Here is a 21,001-nt window from a genome sequence, read left to right on the forward strand (position 1 = left end):
TGCTGGCTTACTGAACAGACAAGCTAAGCTAGTGAAAAGAATGTTATGTATTAGAGACATCAGGAAATTGTGTATGGTGGCTGTAATGGATAGCAAGCCCTCTATTCTGTGACCACCATATAGTTGTACTTGAATCAAGCAGCAGTACTAGGAGGGAAGCAGAAAAAGTGAATTGAATAGGGGCCATTGTATCATTTGACTTTTTAGCAGCCTTCCTGTAATATAATATAATCATTTTTGTCCTGTGTGAGTTTATTATGTGCGTGCGCACACAGAAAACTATGTGTCTACTCAGCTCATCCAGTAACAGTGTTTGATCACGTTTTTGCAGTAAGAAAACAAACTCTTACCTGTGCATACGTTCCACTACAGATCACTCCATTCCATTCTGTAACGTTTATGCATTTGGGATGCCTGACCAAGTAATTATCTGTCCTCGCCACATAGGTATCATTGTAGTTAGTTACAGATCCATCCACGTCATGAAAAATTGAATTTTTATCACCATCAAAGTCACCAGCTTCAAACCATGGTCCAGACTGACCAAAAAAGGCCCTCAAAGAAACCTGAAAATGTACAAGAACAATATATTAATTTCCTTCAGGTAATAACAGAAATAGAAATCAGCTAAAATACCTGTACGTTTTCTCTACAGAAAGCTTTAAAATCAGAAACTGGACACCAATGCACATGTATAGTACTATTTATTCTGCAGCGGTATGGAGATTTCACAAATCAGATAACACAGTCTTCTAGTGACTTGTCTGCACTGAGTGTATGGGGCCTCAGCTGTTACCCCGTTATACAGACTATGCTGTTAATGCTTAATCTATAAAAGTACACAAAGATAAGCTTACCTTGAGGTCGGTTCTTGGGAGTTGGAAGAGGCTGACGAAGACGAATCGCACTGCACCAAAGCTCCTTTCCTATTACAGCACCCTGCAGCAGACAACGCCGATAGGGTAATATGCATAGGCCCACCCCCGCTCACTTACGTACTTCCTCCTGGACAGGACGTATGCCACCGGGACTCCCGTTGATCATTTGCACTTACTGCATCACTATAGACTTGCATTACTGCATAATCCATGTGGTAGGCACGAATCATGCGGTAACGCACTGTTAATTCCTTTTTTCCTTTTTTTGTATAGCGCTTTCTCCTGTCAGACTCAAAGCGCTGGTGAGGCAGCCACTAGAGCACACTCAGTAGGCAGCAGCAGTGTTAGGGAGTCTCACCCAAAGAACTCCTTACTGAATAGGTGCTGGCTTACTGAACAGGCAGAGCCAAGATTTAAACCCAGGTCTCCTGTGTCAGAGGCAGAGCCCTTAACCATTACACTATCCAGCCAGTGTTGACTTTGCAATGGGATTGCAGCGATTTGAGAGCTTCCGTTGCACCAAGTCTGCATAGACTTTTTTTGGCTTAGCAGGATTAAACATTGTGCTGGTGTGGGCATTCTCTTCTCTGAAAGCCATTCACTCCTATTCCTTCTTTTTCTCTCCCTTCCTTTAAAGTCCATGCAGTCTGACTATACTCTCCCTCTAACCTCCAAATCACAGTTATCTATCACCCTCCTGGCTCTACTTCTGTTTTCTTATATCATTTCTCTGCATGGCTCCTCCAGCTTCTGTCCTTTGAAATCCCTACCATTATCATGGGTGATTTTAACATTCCTGTTACCACCAACAATTTTGTTGCCACCAAACTTCTGTCACTCACTTCCTCCTATGGCTTGCCTCAGCGGTCCAGTGCTCCAACTCACACTGACGGCTATACGCTCAACTTCATATTCTCTCGCCCTGTTCTACTGTTCTATCACTAATTTTACTAACGCTGGCACAAGCACGTATGTATATATATATATATATATATATATATATATATATATATATATACAGAAACTACAGCAACCTAGACACACAATCTGTCTCTGTTGCCCTGGCACCTCTCCTCACATCATGTTCCCTGACTCAGTCTCCACAGCTACACAGTACCACAGCTCAATCACAAGTCATGGATGCCATTGCACTTCTCAACAACTTTAGAAATATACTTTCCTCTGCAAAACAGTCACATTTTCCTATCTTGATATCATCTCACTCCCATAATCCAAAGCGCTTGTTCAGCACTTTTACCTCCCTTCTCTGTCCTGCCCCCCCCCCCCCATTCTTCATGCTATCAACTAAAGAATTTGCAACATACTTCACTGAAAAAAATCCAAAGTGGTTCTTCCAGCCAAACTGCAGACTCATTCTGCACCCCTCTTTTCGACCGCTCTCTATCTGCTTTTTTGCCACTCTCTGAACATTCTCTCTCCGCTCTAATCTCCAATTCTCATCTTACCACCTGTTCTTTTCACCTGATCCTATTTCCACCCATCCCATCACGCACCTAATCTCATCCTTCATCCCTGTACTAGCATCCGCCCTCACTCAAAAAGACTGTTGTGACACCACTAAAAAAATCTCTAGATCCCACCGCACTCGCCAAATACTGCCATGTGTCACTTCTCCCATTTGCTTCTAAATTACGTGAACACCATATACATGCTGAACTAAGCCATTACTTATCTACTAACTCCCTGCTTGATCAGTTCTAGTCCAGCTTTGGCACAAACCACTGTGTTGTGCTATGATATTTATTGACTTTCCTTGTGTCTATTGTGCAAGTGTTAAATGGAGCCTGGACCATTTACAGCTCATGTGTCTGCTTCTAACAATAGCGAAATGACTGCTGCTGTGCTAGAAGTAGGTGTGGCTGAGGTTACAATAGACTACAACAGGTTAGCTGTAGGAGGAGTTGGCTAGGATATAGCCAGGTAACACACAGGAGAGATGGGCTTTCTGGTTCTTCCATTGAGGGTTAAAGACATGCTTCCTTTGATTCCTGTGAAAAGGAAAAGCCTCTTCCTCTGCGGGACCGTTGTCTGAGCAAGACTCTATGGGGATTATTTAAAGAGAAGTAATTAAATTGTGTCTACTTATTATTGTAAAGACTGTATGTGTATGTTTTCCTATTAGTATTTGCAATTGTGCAGTTCTGCCATTGCTTATGTTTTGCATTATCTTAAATATGTTGCTTTAGTAAAATCAAATATCTTGCAACAAGTGTGTGCTTTCTTAGCAATTACGGTATATTGAACTAATAATGCAATCATAGCATTACACAATCCACACCACAGAAACCGCTCTCAGGAATCCCCTTCTACAACACATCCGTCACTCTCCAATCTTTGAAATCTTTAAACATTCCATCAAAACTCCCTTTTTCTGACAAGCATACCCTCTAACTTAGGCCATCCCCCCTTCAACCTTTGGCCAAGTTGTACTCCTTACTAGTTAACCTAAAAAACATGTATCAAGACAGAAGAAGAAATGGAGTGCATGCGCATTACAACAGTCCATTTATGACATTCAAATGTAATACTTATCAGAGACTGGATGTAGCAGTGGGGCTGAATGGTGCACGGCCTGGCAGCCGTTTCGCTGTGCTATGAGCTTCCTCTGAGGCCTAACATGCACACTGATTGCTGGATTTCGAGAATGTTATAAGCATCTCAGAAGGAGACATGTATACACACATATGTGTAAGTAAGCTGATCTTGGGTCACTGCTGTAGCGTAGAATTAGTGCTATCAGCCTAATTTTCATAGTAGTGCTGAGGCTGACAGGCAATGTTAGAAGGAGAATTAACAGCACGCTGTAATTGCATTATTGATCAGGAGCTACTTTAAAGCTTTTTCGTAAAGAAGATTTTGCAAGCACAGTTATCTTTTATAGAATTATGAAATAGAAAAATGCTTCATCTCAGCTATGAATGGCAGGCACATTTTCCAGGGTCTATAAACTCTTTATTATTTATCGCATGCATGGACACAATAAAAAAGGCACAGTCCGGATCACTGAAATTTCAAATGTCAATTTCCTTATTTAAGTGAATGAACATAGAAACATCTGACAGGTGTCCATGGTTACCATCACTGGTTTTCTTTATATCTGTCTTGGCTTCTAAAAACACACTTCAAAGAGCTCATTCTTACTTAAATCTGCTTATTTTAAAAACAGCTTGTGAGATGTATATGGTTTTGATATACCATGGTGACTCATGTTATTTATCTCAATAGTATTTAATGTGGGAAAGTTTTGCCCAAGAGTGTTTAAGAATACAAAGGAAGCAACGTGATGATCAAGGGATGCACGGTCTACAGAGCTAGTAAATTTACTCTGCAAATCATGGAAAATATCCAATATTTTCAGGATTTTTTTCACACTAATTTACAATTGTGCAGCACAAGGTTTTTATTTAGTCAGCAATGAATAAGCAATGTTACATCATCTCTTGAACAGCATATACTGTAACAAAACCACAGATGAAACAGTTTTTTATGCCAAATATATCACATAAGGAACCAATATTTTAAGAAGAGATATTTAGCCAGATTTTAATCTACAATGTGTCAGACTGAAATGAAGGGTAGGGTTCAACTATCTAATTCTGCTCTGAAATCTCTTAGAAAGAAAGAAAATAGCAAAGCAGAATTTTATGAACCTACCAAACTTTGTATTTCCTGAGTAAAATGAAGTTGTAAATTTTTACCTCACTCAAGTCCTCCAAAAATAATTACATCCAAAGGTAACGCCTAGTCATGTTACACCTATTGAAGGGCCAGCTTCAAACTACATCCTTGATGTAGCAACATGATTTCATTGTAGTTCTATAAGCACTTTCCTTTAAGGTTATAATAATAATAATAATAAAAACAACAACAATATGCCCTAAACATGTTTTATCAGGAAAAATCTGTACATTTTTTTTAATCTGTTCTACACTTTGGAAAGCAATTTAATTGCAGTGGGCTACACCAATGGAACCTTCCGCACCTAATGTACCATAGGAATATAATTGCACCACGTTACATAGTTACATAGTTATTATGTTTGAAAAAAGACATAAGTCCATCGAGTTCAACCAGTACAAAGTACAACTCCAGCCTGCTCCCTCACATATCCCTGTTGATCCAGAGGAAGGCGAAAAAACCCTTACAAGGCATGGTCCAATTAGCCCCAAAAGGGAAAAATTCCTTCCCGACTCCAGATGGCAATCAGATAAAAATCCCTGGATCAACATCATTAGGCATTACCTAGTAATTGTAGCCATGGATGTCTTTCAACACAAGGAAAGCATCTAAGCCCTCTTTAAATGCAGGTATAGAGTTTGCCATAACGACTTCCTGTGGCAATGCATTCCACATCTTAATCACTCTTACTGTAAAGAACCCTTTCCTAAATAAATGGCTAAAACGTTTTTCCTCCATGCGCAGATCATGTCCTCTAGTCCTTTGAGAAGGCCCTCTGATGTATTTATACATGTTAATTAGATCTCCTCTAAGGCGTCTTTTCTCTAGACTAAATAAACCCAGTTCATCTAACCTTTCTTGGTAAGCGAGACCTTCCATCCCACGTTGGGATGCGATTATATAGTCTGTTGCTATTAAACAAATCGGTCGCAGTGTGAAAGACCCCTCAATACCTTAAAAGTATTTGCTCTAGTGGAGTATTCAAATAAATAAAATCATGACTGTTCTGCAGTTGTGCAATTAGCCCCTATCATGTGGTTGTTGACTCTACCCATCCTTGTATTCCCTACTTTGTATTCAGTTAGTGGAGCTGTTCTCTACAGTGATGGACTAATAGCAACGCTTGGGAGACTGAAATGGATGTTACCATAAACAGAAGGGAAAAGGCTAAAACTAATATTGCAAAAATTGGTGGCTTGCATTGTTACAGTACCCTAGGGTTTGAGGGGCACAAAGCATATTGCAAGGAGAAATATATATGTAACTCTAGGTGCTAGTTAAAGGGAACCATGGTGAGAGATATATGGAGACTGACAAATGTATTTCCTTATAAACAATGCACATTGCCGCGCTGTCCTGCTGATCCACTGCCTCTAATACTTTTAGCCATAGACCCTGAACAAGCATGCAGATCAGATGTTTCTGACAAAAATTTGACTAGATTAGCTGCATGTTTGTTTCAGTTGTGTGATTCAGACACAGACCAGCAGCCGCCAGGCAAAGGAAATGAATAAGGCAGCCTCCATATGTTTTTCACCTCAGGTTCCTTTTAGGAACAATTTTCCTGGGATTTCTCCAGCATAGATAATTCCTGAAAAGGCACAATAATGATTATTTGGGAGACTGATTTGCCCTTCTCTGACTGGCTGACAGGAAGCAAAAGTGAAATATGACATCAGGATTGTGACCATCCACTCAGAAAAATACAAACCAATCACCTGATAAACTAATCATGTGCCTCTCTATACATTCTGCTTGTACAAGAAATTCTGTAGAATTGTTCATATCTAGAGTCTATACATCTCATATTCCAAGAAAAGAGATTATTAGATTGTATGTAAATCCATTTTAAAACAAAAATGTTTGGCTGGATTATCTGCAGCTTTACCTAGCAGCCTTTGACACTATCTAAAAATTCTACTGAGGTCCAGTCGGTATCTGAGCAGATAGCAGTTCATGTTATGAATTACTGTATATTCCAGCGTATAAGACGACTGGGCGTGTAAGACGACCCCCAAACTTTTCCAGTTAAAATATAGAGTTTGGGATATACTCGCCGTAAAAGACTACCCTTCTTCCAACGCACACCAAATGAAAATTGAAAGAACATCATATACTGGTGCAATGTATGAACAGATACAGGTGCTGTACTGTATGTGGTACCCAGTATATAACAGTGTATAGGCAATTGACTAGTTGGATTAGTCCCTCTCCCAAAGTGGATTGGTCAGCTCTCCTTGTCTACCTGTTTCAGAGAGGTATGGAAGAATAGATTGCGCTATGCCCATAAAACACACCTCTTTCACCCTTCTGGCCCACCCTTGTATCCTATTTTCCTCTTTCTCTGCCTCTCAGATCTCGCACATGTGTGCCTGCGCCGCTTCACTACAGTCCTCAGCAGCAAGATCTGAGAGGCAGTAACAGGATAGAACGTATCACCCAGCATCAATGACACCTGGTGTATAAGATGACCCCTGACTCTTCAGAAGATTTTAAAGGCTTAAAAAGTAGTCTTATACGCCAGAATATACAGTACCGTAAAAAATAAGAAAGACAGTGATGTCCAAAACAATTGCTTGTTTCCTGTACCTCAAGAGAAGTAAAATCAGCTTTGTGTAATGCAAACACAATTTTTCTTCCAGAGCATTCTGGTTAGGATAATATTTCGTCTTGCATCCATGCTGATAGGCACAATATACTCACTGCACTAGGTGCGCTTGTAAAGGAGATTTACGTGATTGCACACAACTAGAGGTTTGAGGGGAGAACTGTAATTTCATTGTTTATCTTTTTCAGTAAATCATCCCATCAGTGAAATCTTTGAAAACAGCGGAGAGTTCATGCTTCTGGGGATTCATACTAGTGATGTCAGTGGACATCACTTCTAATCCAGCACAGGATTACAGTGGCAGACAGCTTCAGTGAAGATATTTTGGCTTGTCTCCCCACCGGTACGGAAACATTTGTAATATCTGTATGGAAAGACTTGCAAGACTGTAATTCTCTATTGCCTGACCAAATGTGAAAGCTCCCTTTATGCATCTGATCCCTGGATCCACAATATTATGGATCAGTTGATGACATGAAAATGAAACTACAGGATGCATATAATGACATAATTAGATTATTTTTCTCACAGGGCTTGGGAGTCTTTATAATTCAGGTCTTGTGTAACAGCCAGTTGTGTTCTTAGCAAATGTATGGAACTGAATTTAGAAAACAATTGTGCATTCATAGTTGTTCCAAACTGGATTAAAAAAAAAATCACATGCCTGACTGTAAAGAACATGTAACTAACTCTTTGCTTAAACTACATATTCAGCATACAGACTATAAAGAACATTATAAAATAGCATAGGAAGCACATCAGACTGTACATAGTGGCTCAGATTAATCACATTATAACTGGCTTTGATGCACTAAATGCCAGCAACACTGCCATGCTCAGACAGTGCAGGCAATGTTATTGGTGCTCATGTCGGCAGAGTACTGCATGTTGCCCCACCCACTGTACGTGGGTAAGGGCCCTTTTACACTTAATCAGTTAGTGTGCGTTAGTATGCGTTGGTACGCGTTGGTGCGCGTTTTTTCCATAGCAGTGCATTGGGAAGAAGATTTCAGTTAAAACGTGTTAAGTGGGAAAGGTGCCATAGGAAAACATGGGCATTACTTTGAAAATCAGTTTTCTTTCCGTTTTAACTGAGAGCACCTGATTAAGTGTAAAAGGGCCCTAACACAGGCATTGCTATGGTAACTACATGTTTACCGTAGCAATGCTCTCTTACCCTGGTACCACAAATTCCACTGATTGAGCAACACACAACCATCTGCTGGCGTGAGTACCAGTAAAACAGCCGTGTGCTGTCTGCGTGCAGCAATATTACCAGCTTTTAGTGCAACAGGCCCATTATTTACTTGCTTGATGCAAGATAAAAAGTGCATTCAAAACATCTTGCAAATGCCGTTTATTAGGTATGTAAATAACTTGCACAAGAAATGGAAAATTGCTATGAATGGCAACTAGCTTAACATTTTCATCCTACAACTGAAAATATAGCTGGTATGTGGTGGCAATCGTAGATATTAACTTCACCAAAGTGTGCCTCACTAGCACTCCTAAGTAATGCAGCATACTGTAGATACATAAAAACAAGATTATGGTTATGTTCAGGTGGGTGATGGATTTATTACCCATCACACTCCTCTAGCAGGGATGGATGTAGCCACTTCTGTATGACAAAGATGTGGGAGATATGTAGCTGTCATGTGGAATGGCAACCTTATCAGCTGCTGAAATGTGACTTTACTCAAGCAGAAGGAAAGTGCATGTAAATGTTACCGCTCATTAGTGAATACACCCCTAGTGTGAACTGAATGTAATCAGGAGTTAAACAAGATAGAGAGGACACTCATATAGCATTTAATAATAGAGTTTTCAGGATACTATAAAAATAATTATTATGACTAGGCTATGGGCAGGGGTGAGCCTGGGGTGCCTGGCACCTGGGTGCAAGATTTCCTCTGGCGCCTATGGGAGTGGTTAAATTAACCGCGCCCAACCACATAACCACACCCATGTCCTGCCTAATCACACCCACACCTTCCACCTCTTTACGCATGCATGTGATACCCCATTCCTACCCCTCTTCCATGGGCTTGCTCCTGGCTGGCTTTGGCTTCCTGCGAGTCTGCTAGTTTCTGGACTGACTCAGGCTGAGAGGCTCTGCAACTGTGACGCAGTCACACACTGCGTATTTATGGCTGCCTGCGGCCACCCTACTCTCGCTCGCTGACGTCGGCTCCTCCCCCCTGCCAAGCCCAAGGTGGGCTGCCTGTATCTTTCCCGTTGTGCCACGCAGCCTGCCAGTGTTGCCACCCTTTCACGTTATTTTTACTGACAAATACCTAAAAATTTACTGACAAAAGATTATTTTTACTGACAAAATTCCCCCACTAAATGCACATAAGAGACAGCTTTTCCCCATGTAAATGCACATAACAAGAGAACGCTTTTCACCAGTAAATGCACATAACAAGAGACCGCTTTTCCCCATGTAAATGCACATAACAAGAGACCGCTTTTCCCCATGTAAATGCACATAACAAGAGACCGCTTTTCCCCATGTAAATGCACATAACAAGAGACCGCTTTTCCCCATGTAAATGCACATAACAAGAGACCGCTTTTCACCAGTAAATGCACATAACAAGAGACCGCTTTTCACCAGCAAATGCACAGAAGAGACATCTTTTCACCAGCAAATGCACAGAAGAGACAGCTTTTCACCAGCAAATGCACAGAAGAGACAGCTTTTTACCAGCAAATGCACAGAAGAGACAGCTTTTCACCAGCAAATGCACATAATAAGAGACAGATTTTCACCAGTAAATGCACATAATGACAAACAGCCAGTGTGCCCAGAATATATAGCCAGGGATATATGTCCCCAGTATATGTAGGCAGGGGTATATGTCCCCAGTATATGTAGGCAGGGGTATATGTCCCCAGTATATGTAGGCAGGGGTATATGTCCCCAGTATATGTAGGCAGGGGTATATGTCCCCAGTATATGTAGGCAGGGGTATATGTCCCCAGTATATGTAGGCAGGGGTATATGTCCCAGCATATGAAGGCAGGGGTATATGTGCCCAGCATATGTAGCCAGGGGGTATATGTGCCCAGCATATGTAGCCAGGGGGTATATGTGCCCAGCATATGTAACCAGGGGGTATATGTGCCCAGCATATGTAGCCAGGGGGTATATGTGCCCAGCATATGTAGCCAGGGGGTATATGTGCCCAGCATATGTAGCCAGGGGGTATATGTGCCCAGCATATGTAGCCAGGGGGTATATGTGCCCAGCATATGTAGCCAGGGCCTATATGTGCCCAGCATATGTAGCCAGGGGGTATATGTGCCCAGCATATGTAGCCAGGGGGTATATGTGCCCAGTCTAGGTAGCCAGGGGGTATATGTGCCCAGTCTAGGTAGCCAGGGGGTATATGTGCCCAGTCTAGGTAGCCAGGGGGTATATGTGCCCAGTCTAGGTAGCCAGGGGGTATATGTGCCCAGCATATGTAGCCAGGGGGTATATGTGCCCAGTCTAGGTAGCCAGGGGGTATATGTGCCCAGTCTAGGTAGCCAGGGGGTATATGTGCCCAGTCTAGGTAGCCAGGGGGTATATGTGCCCAGTCTAGGTAGCCAGGGGGGTATATGTGCCCAGTCTAGGTAGCCAGGGGGTATATGTGCCCAGTCTAGGTAGCCAGGGGGGTATATGTGCCCAGTCTAGGTAGCCATGTGCCCAGTCTAGGTAGCTAGGGGGGTATATGTGCCCAGTCTAGGTAGCCAGGGGGGTATATGTGCCCAGTCTAGGTAGCCAGGGGGGTATATGTGCCCAGTCTAGGTAGCCATGTGCCCAGTCTAGGTAGCCAGGGGGGTATATGTGCCCAGTCTAGGTAGCCAGGGGGGTATATGTGCCCAGTCTAGGTAGCCATGTGCCCAGTCTAGGTAGCCAGGGGGGTATATGTGCCCAGTCTAGGTAGCCATGTGCCCAGTCTAGGTAGCAAGGGGGGTATATGTGCCCAGTCTAGGTAGCCATGTGCCCAGTCTAGGTAGCCAGGGGGGTATATGTGCCCAGTCTAGGTAGCCAGGGGGTATAGGGTCCACGTTTAGGTAGTTAGTGACAGGAGCACTGCGCTCCGCTCCGCTCCCTCTAGCCGCCGCCGCCGCTCCCCCCTCACCTTTCCGCAGCTTCAGACCTCAATCAGCGGGCGACCCGACCAGTGAGAGGGCGCTGGACGCACCCGCTCTATATGCGGAAGTGATGTCACTTCCACATATCAGTGCGGCGTGCTAGGTCCTAGCGCCCGCCCGCCTGATCGAGGTCTGACGCGGCGGCGCCGGCGGCTAGAGGGAGCGAGCAAGCTTCGGCCACAGGGGGAGAGCGGCGACCGGGCGGCGCCTCTCAGAGGCAGGCGCCTGGGTGCCTTGCACCCGCCCAGGCTCGGCCCTGGCTATGGGTTTTCTGACTGACCACAATTAAAGCAATACTGTCACATTCTGGGAGTGGAGAACTGCATTCCACCATTATCCATAAATGAAGAATAAATCCCATTTTTTGGATTCATGACAAAGACATGTGAATTCCCTCTGTTTTCCGAAGGCAAAGCTATACTTAAGTGACTATTGAGTTCAGTCCGACCCAGCACACTTCTAAGGAATGTTTCATCTCGCTTACATTAAACAAAAACATTATCCTCTCTTGCCTTTTCTAAGAGCAAAGGAAAAAAACTGCTATACAAATGAGTATTCACATTAACATAGCTATACTGAGGAGGTGAACAGTGGAGAAAAACTAATAGATAACAAATATCAGAACTTACATTCGCTCCAAATTTCAGAAAGGAGACATTATTTCTTGGGGTGAGCTGCCAGGGATTTTTCAGTAGAAAGCCAATAGCACTTGTCAATCGATCGGGTGTTGGCATAAAGTTTTTGAAGGTGCTCTTTGTCAGGCGGATTGGTCCATCATAAATTTGAAACCCTCTAATTGGAAAAGTCCTGAAAGAGAACAGGATAAAATGTATTAAACACACATCAAATGTCGATTATTCATGCAAGATTTACAAAAGCTGCACGGAAAAAGTCCATTCAGTGGAGTTTGAGGATTTTCCGCATTAGTACTAAACACAGCCACTAGGTACATTGCTGGCTTTTCCTAGTAATTTTCATGATGCCAACATCCCCGTATTTATTTCTCTTTAGACTATACATTGAACAAATACAAAAATGATCTGCTAAAAATGCAGTTGACACTCCAGTCCCTTTTCTCCTTCCAATTATTTTCTAAAAGGCCAACTACTATTATAATCCTAATCCCGGCAGCCAATTTACATTTTACTTCACTTTTTGCAGTTTTGCAAGTTTACCAATCGATGTGCTAAGTTATGTTATTGGAATAAGTGAAAACTATAAAATATTACATTCAAGATGTGGGGTTTCCTAATAAACAAAGCCCAACACTGCCTGGAGGTATGCCAAAAATGTAAACAGAAAATATTCATAGTTTTTAAGTACACAGACTACAGTGGACCCAAGAAAAGGTAACAATAAGTAACAATAAACACATAAAAAACAACTGTATTAAATCCATACACACCAAACACAACGTACCGTACACCTAAAATTATATATACCGTATAACAGCTTATCAAGTGACAACAACAGACGATTTGCTTTTCAGCACGCTTACAGAAAAGCATTTGAAACAAGACGCCAGGATGCCATGGGCGGCTGGTACAGTTGTCTGTCTGAACCAGCCCTTAGCGTGTTGCTATAAAATGCTCTGGTCCAGAAACAAGGACAACAGACAGAGGTTTTTCGGCAAACTGCTTGCTCTGAATGAGAAAAAAAAGGTATTTGCATTTATTGTTTAACCATGTCTGTTTCTATTGCTAAGATGTTTGAGTGGTGAGGGAAACAGAGAGAAAGTGGATGTAGATGTGATGTTGGCTTTAAAGGGAATCTGAAGTGAAAATAAATTTATGAGATAATGATTTGTATGTGTAGTACAGCTAAGAAATAGATTATAAGTGGCACAAATATGAGTCTCATATTGTTTCCAGTACAGGAAGAGTTAAGAAACATCAGTTGTTTTCTATGCAAAAGACCTTCTCTGAGATCTCCAACTGATTTAGTCAGAGAGAAATGCTATTTTCTGAAGCACTTATTTCAAACTGTTTCTTACTGTTTGTTTAAGGTTTTTCTGTCAGGAAGCTGAAAGGGTAATTCGCTCTGCTCTGTTTTCATCATTTAAAATACAGAGTGTAATTTGCAAACTACAAATTAGAGAATGCAGCAATGTTTTAGAAAAACAGCTAGAGAACTGAAAATAAAAATATGAGACTTATTTGCTACTAATGTTCTATTCATTATCCGTACTACATATACAATTCATTATATCATATGTTTTTTCGCTTCAGTGTCACTTTAATGTCCTATTTAACATTTCCAATAAATTACATGACAAAACAGTCTATTACTAACCTTATTTTAATCTTGCACAGAATTGCATTGTCTAAAAAATGTAATACCTGTTTTTAGGAAGTGTTCGATTTTTATTATAAACTCCTCCGGGCCCCCAGTATTTGTTTTGGCCTCCCTGGAATCCATAATTTCTGCTTTCTCCAATAAACAGAGATTCAGAGACTTCCTGCCTGGATCCTTCATCTTTCGGAAAACTTCCATCGCTGTGGAAAATAGAAAAGATATCATATTGCCTGAAAAGGTCTTACAGTTGTCCTTTGTGCTACAAAAACAAATACCAGCGAGCACGCCATTAGAAGAACTGAAGGATCACGAGATCTTAAAATATATATTGTAAAATATATTAGTAAGGAATTGGGAAATTACCCTTATTAGAGCACACACTAATGTTATACACTCTGTAGTCAGGAGGAGCTCCACACCAGAAAGAAGATGAGTGTGCCTCGACCTTCACCTCTGCGTCCACTGAGGTGCTCAAAGCATTCAAGTAGTAAAGAGGTCGGCACCACTCCAAGCATCAGGAAAAGCTCTTTTATTGCATCACCATTGTGGCTTAACAATTGTTATTGTTAAGCCACAATGGTGATGCAATAAAAGAGCTTTTCCTGATGCTTGGAGTGGTGCCGACCTCTTTACTACTTGAATCCTTATTAGAGCACAGGGAATCCAAATGCAAGGCTACCTGTGGAGAGCTATGTACTCCAGCCAAAGATCAGGGAGTTCTGCATATGCTTCATAAGAGTGACACAGATTTCCCAAGACAGAACACTTCATACACTACAGTGAGGGAAAGAAGTATTTGATCCCCTGCTGATTTTGCTTGTTTGCCCTCTGACCAAGAAATGACCAGTCTGTAATTGTATGGTAGGTTTATTGTAGCTGTAAGAGACAGAATAACAACAAAGAACCCTCTAAAACTCAGTGCCTCAAAGTCATAATAAGTGGAAGGAGTATTTTACCCCTATACCTAGTACTAGAGATCTTTTTTTTATGAAAAAGTATGAAACAAAAGTCTTAAAAAACCTTTGTGAAATCCATCATTACTGAGTCCAGGCCACACAGTTTGTGCAGTGAATATCTAATTCAGTGAATCTTCAAACTGCATTAGCAGCTGAGACTGTGAAGAGCATTTTATTCCGACATAAACACTCCTAAGATTTAAAACTGGAAACTTACACACTGTTTGGCAAACTTCCCAGACCATTTGCTATGTTAACCTCTATGAGCTTAGAATATGACATAAGCATACTATAGGTACTTCTACAGTCCGAGTCATTCAACTGAGGAAGAGTGAAGTCTTCTACAGCTTTTGGACTTGTCACTAACTCAGGTCAACTTTGGTTCACATTGCTAATGAATGCAAGTTTATTCTATATTGTTCTGTAAATAGTAATATCCATGTCGTAAGATTAGTATGAAAATCCGTAACAACAGGATTTACATTTTTACCTGTTTCCATGAAGTCACAAAGGAAATACATCGAATTGGATGCACACTGGGAGACTAAAGTTATGTATAGGCAATCAGAAGCTCAGAAATGTTCTGAGTACAATAGATTATTTTAAAAACAATCTACCATTAAGCTAAATACCAGCGGATGCGGCCAGATAGATCGGGGATCGCCACGATGAACGATCGGAGGTTATTAGTTGATCTCTCATGCTGGAGAACCTTGTCTAACACCTACAGCCAGGCTGTGCATAACATGCAACACTTTAGTATTGGACTGAAAAAACGGCATTACCATAGGCAGCAATGCTAAAAGCTGCAATTAGCGGCTATAAACAGTAATTTAGGCACCCGAGGTTTATAGCCACTACTTACCATTGTTTATAGCCACTTATAGCTACTATTTACCATTAAGGGCCCGTTTCCACTGACTGCATCGCCGTCGTACCAGTGCTGCACCGCATACACCCGCATGTACTTCCGGTCGCGCCGCAATGCGGCTCAATACAATCCCCATGGAACCTGCATGCAAACTGTAGCATGCTATTCATAAATGTAGCCGCACCGCATCTTAATGACCAGAAATAAGTGTCAGTGGAAACTGTTCAATTGATCAATATTGAATGCAGTTTGGTTGTGGTGCAAACGCACCACACCACTTGTAGTAGAAATGGTCCCTTACAGCTGCTAATTGCATTGCGACCAATGGTGGCAAAAATAACTGCGGTTAGGAAGCGGGGGTCTTTAATGTTAGGAGTGCAGGTGGGGGGAGGATGAGATTAGTCTTGCTGTGTAAATACTTCTGAAGTTGGCCAGTGTAAAGCCTGTAATTGCATTTTGCGTTCTGCAGCACTAACCTGGCAAAAGTCAGGCCCATTCCGTTGTCAGAAAACCTGTTAACAGGAAAGGCAGCATTAATTTAACAGATAAGCAATAATAATAATAAAACAAACTGTATAATTGTATGTTAAAGCAAACCTGAACTGAAAATAAATGGATTTTATGTATTGAATTGTAATAGAACTTTCCTTCAGTCTCACAGTTGAATTTCAGTTTAAAGAGGAACGCCAGTGAAAATAATGCAATAAAGTGCTTAATTTTTACAATAATTATGTATAAATGATTTAGTCAGTGTTTGCCCATTGAAAAGTCTTTTAAATCCCTGATTTACATTCTGTCATTTATCACATGATGACATTTTTACTTCTGGCCGGTGATGTAGCTGGTTCTTGCTTTTTTGGCAGTTGGAAACAGCTGTGAACAGCTATTTCCCACAATGCAACAAGGTTCACAGAGAGTAAACTGTCAGGTATACCATGGTCCTCAGAGTTTCTTGTAGGAGGGGTTTCCCCACAATATCAGCCATACATACCTGATGATCCACTTGTGAAAAGGAATAGATTTCTCATGTAAAAGAGGGTATTAGCTATTGATTGGGATGAAGTTCAATTCTTGGCCACGGTTTCTCTTTAAGAGCAGCTATTCTAATGTAAAGTGTAAACAGCAGGCAAGACAGGATGGAATCTAGTTCACTCAGCTCCCAGAGGAGATAGTGTTGATATAACCAGAGCTTGTTCTGGACAGCCATATTGCATTGGACATCTGCCGCATTTGTGTAGATAAAATCTGTATCATCCTAGTTCAGATATACTTACCCAGAATTGTTAATAATAATGTCCCCTCCTCTCACCCAAGCACCATGATCGTTGTTTTTAAAGGCAACAAGTCCATCAATTACAGCAGCAACCCTGGGCTTCGAGGGATCTGCATCAACATGGGGGCGGAATCTATGAAAAGGAAACAAATATTATAAAAGGCCTTTAATCATACTATTAGTTTCTACAGGTGACATATCAGGGTAATGGACTATCCTGGAATGGAGTCATTAGATAAGCTTCCTTCCCTTTCTGTGGGTGGTGACAAAAGAAAAATTGTGAATCTTTTAAAAGGCAACACTGAAAACAATGTTTTCACAGTATGGGTAAGGAAATATACCCTTTATAGGTTTGTTTTTATTGGATGGAAAACATTAACTACCTGTGTAGTATACCTGTATAAAAACTACAACTACAACTGCATCATACTCCCACCTGGTAGTCACAAGGCTAGGGGCCCTTTTACACTTAATCAGTTGCTCTCAGTTAAAACGGAAAGAAAACTGATTTTCAAAGTAATGCCCATGTTTTCCTATGGCACCTTTCACACTTAACGCGTTTTAACTGAAATCTTTGTAACAATGCACTGCTATGGAAAAAACGCGTACCAACGCGTACTAACGCACACCAACTGATTATGTGTAAAAGGGCCCTAAGGAGTGTACACAGATTCAGTGGTTTCTGCCCAAAGAAAATGGAGCTTGGTGTCCTGGGGTGACAGTTCAGGGGGCAAGCTCTGTAAAGGGAAAGGGGAGCAGTGGCGTAGTGCTTAGCACTCTTGCCTTTCAGTGCTGGGTCCCCAGTTTGAATTTCAGCCAGGGCACTATCTGCAGAGTTTGTATGTTCTCCCGTGTCTGCGTGGGTTTCCTCTGGGCAATCCAGTTTCATCCCAAAAACAGATAAGTTAACTGGTTTTCCACTAAATTGTCCCTAGACTACGATGCATACACTACACGATACATACAGTGCTGCCCATAATTATTCATTCCCCTGGCAAATTTTGACTTAAAGTTACTTTTATTCAACCAGCAAGTAATTTATTGACAGGGACTGACATAGGTGTTTCCCAAAAGCTAATAAGACAATGTACAAGAGGCATTATTGAGGGGAAAAAAACATTTCTCAGCTTTTATCTACATTTGAGCAAGTGTCCAGTCCTTTAAGTTCTGAAATAACATGATGGAGAGATAAAACAAAAACTATCCTTTTACTAAAAACCATAAACAAGGCATAAAGTAGTTTCATTGTCAGCTAATTTATACTGGCTGCATAACACTACCGGCAGGCTGAGCAATAATATACACAAACTTAGATAAAGCCAAGGTTAGGAATTTGTGGGTGTAACGTAGAGGAAAAACAGCTGACTGTGGAAGAAGCATGAATATGATCAGAGAGGGTAATCAGGAAGTGTTGCTTTGCCAGCAGGCAAATCCGTGCTTGGAGTAGACTCCCAAAAGAGTAAAAGCATGCATATGATAAACAATTTAGGGATAGAGAATTAGACGTGTCTTTGAAGTGTAAAGTAAAACTGTCAACTATCATACAGACACAGACAAATGGATTTCTTTCCCATAAGGGAATATATTTTCTTAAAATGTTAAGAGGGGCTAACATATGTTTTATGGTATGGTGCAGCTTTAGATTAGCCAGTGCGCAGCATGTGTGCATCATCAGGATGTGCTGAGGTCTGGCAGAAATGTTTAATCTTGGAGCTGCTTATTTTAGGTGTCAGGTGGCTCTGATAGTTGAAGTATCAGTGATGACTGGTACTCTATTATCAGCTTAAAGAGACTCCGTAACAAAAATTGCATCCTGTTTTTTATCATCCTACAAGTTCCAAAAGCTATTCTAATGTGTTCTGGCTTACTGCAGCACGTTCTACTATCACCATCTCTGTAATAAATCAACTTATCTCTCTCTTGTCAGACTTGTCAGCCTGTGTCTGGAAGGCTGCCAAGTTCTTCAGTGTTGTGGTTCTGTGATGCATCTCCCCCCTCCAGGCCTCTCTCTGCACACTGCCTGTGTATTATTTAGAGTAGGGCAGCTTCTCTCTTCTCTCTTATCTTTTACAAGCTGGATAAATCCTCCTCTGAGCTGGCTGGGCTTTCACATACTGAGGAATTACATACAGGCACAGCTGTCTGCACTCTGCAGGAAGAAATAGCCTGACACTTCAGTGGAAGATAGTTGCAGGGGGAAAGAAACACACACATGATCTCTTGAGATTCAAAAGGATGGCTGTATACAGCCTGCTTGTGTATGGATGTATTTTCTATGTGTGGACATACTGTACATCAATCTACTTCCTGTTTTGGTGGCCATTTTGTTTGTTTATAAACAAACTTTTTAAAACTGTTTTTAACGACTTTTAATGCGGCGAGGAGCGGCGAAATTGTGACAGAGGGTAATAGGAGATGTCCCCTAACGCACTGGTATGTTTACTTTTGTGCGATTTTAACAATACAGATTCTCTTTAACAACAGTCCTTTTAAATCAGTGTTTCATCCCCTCATTCATCCTATCGCTCAGCTTTTTCATAACCAACCCCTTTCTCCTTACCTAGACCTGCCTGACCCTAAACTTCTCCCAAACAAAAATACCTTCCTGATGTCTAACCCTAACCTCCCTTATGTAAATCCATTCCTGAAAGCTAACCCTGATCTCCATCATACTCCACCCCAACCTGAACACCTTTATTACACCTAAATCTAGCCTTCTAACTTTATAGCACTAGATGGTAACTCTAACCTCCTTCTACTCTATGCCCGAACACTGGCCTTGCAAAGATGACATCTACAGTAACTAGGACTTCTACCCAGATTTTTTTTTTCTATTGTCAGCAGGGGCATTTCTAGGTTCCTGGGAGATCTGGGGCACCCCTGGGCAAAATGGGCGTGGTCATGCTGTGTAAAGTGGGCGTGGTCATAGGTGGGGCCAAATGTATATGAACATAGCAGTGGCGTAACTTAAAGAAAACCTGTAACGAGAAAAACCTCCCCTGGGAGTACTCACCTCGGGTGAGGGAAGCCTCCGGATCCAATTGAGGATTCCCCTGTCCTCCTTGGTCCCACGGCGGCGGAGAAAATCCTCCCGTAATGGCGGGACTGTAAATACTGTATTTACCTCCCGGCTCCAGCACAGGTGTAGTATCAGCTCTCCGCCTCTGAGATAGGTGGAAATAGCCAATCGCTGTCACCTGCTCTACTGCACAGACGCAAGTCTCCTGCGCTTGCACAGTAGAGCGGAACCGACGGAGATCGGCTATTTTCGCCTATCTCCGTGCGCCCACACTGGAGCCAGGAAAGGTAAATAAATCAGCGCTGGTCAGCCTTGTCGAGGGAAGATTCCGGGACACTCCGGGGGAGCCAGCGCTAGTCTGCCTGCAGCTACAGCGGAGGGGGAAGCCTCATTGGGACCCTGAGGCTTCCCCCTACCGAGGGGGGGGGGGGTATTCCCCCTACCGAGGTGAGTACCCTCCAGGGGATGTTTTTTTGTTACAGGGTCTCTTTAAATATATTCAATAGGCAGCATTTCACATATATAAGCCCCTCATCTGGCTTCTGTCTTGTCTTCGGCTGGCTGGCCTGTGCGCTGTATTTGGCTGGTGGTTATGCTGGGCTGCCTGGCTGGTGGTTATGCTATGCTGTGCTGGCCTGGCTGGTGGTGATGCTCTGCTGGCCTGGCTGACGGTGATGATGTGCCAGCTTGGCTGGCGGTGATGTTGAGCCACCCTGGCTTTGCTTAGGTGACTTGCTGGGGGCTTTGCTGGGCTGGGCAATTTGCTGGGAGCATTTTGGGGGGCTTTGCTGGGCTGGGGGCTTTACTAGGCTTTGCTTGGCTGTATGCTTTGCTAGGCTGGGGGGTTGCTTTGCTGAGGGCTCTGCTTTGCTGGGGCCCTGGGGCTTTGCTTTGCTGCAGATAGGTAGGTGCCTCCAGTATAGGTTAGATAGGTAGATGCCCCCAGTGTAGGTTAGATAGGTAGCTGCCCCCAGCGTAAGGTTAGATAGGTAGCTGTCCCCAGCATAGGTTAGATAGGTAGCTACACCCAGCGTAGGTTAGATAGGTAGCTACCCCCAGCGCAGGTGAGATAGGTAGCTGCCCTCAGCACAGGTGAGATAGGTAGCTGCCCCCAGCGTAGGTTAGATAGGTAGCTTCCCCAGCGTAGGTTAGATAGGTAGCTTCCCCCAGCGTAGATTAGATAGGTAGCTTCCCCCAGCGTAGATTAGATAGGTAGCTGCCCCCCGCGTAGGTTAGATAGGTAGCTTCCCCCAGCG

General features: G+C 42.4%; 1 protein-coding gene across 1 annotated transcript in view; it reads right to left on the minus strand.

Annotated features, from left to right (window-relative positions):
• Window positions 1–21,001, minus strand: part of CEMIP2 (cell migration inducing hyaluronidase 2) — a 145,740-nt gene that overhangs the window by 38,722 nt on the left and 86,017 nt on the right. Inside the window, exons 13-17 of the mRNA XM_068236357.1 lie at window positions 16,728–16,859; window positions 15,930–15,965; window positions 13,671–13,826; window positions 11,961–12,138; window positions 351–566 (exon numbers count right to left, since the gene is read on the minus strand). Of these exons, the coding sequence (XP_068092458.1) occupies window positions 351–566; window positions 11,961–12,138; window positions 13,671–13,826; window positions 15,930–15,965; window positions 16,728–16,859 (718 nt within the window). The remainder of the gene's footprint in view (window positions 1–350; window positions 567–11,960; window positions 12,139–13,670; window positions 13,827–15,929; window positions 15,966–16,727; window positions 16,860–21,001) is intronic.

Source organism: Hyperolius riggenbachi, chromosome 1 (assembly GCF_040937935.1).
Source record: "Hyperolius riggenbachi isolate aHypRig1 chromosome 1, aHypRig1.pri, whole genome shotgun sequence".
Taxonomy (NCBI): domain Eukaryota; kingdom Metazoa; phylum Chordata; class Amphibia; order Anura; family Hyperoliidae; genus Hyperolius; species Hyperolius riggenbachi.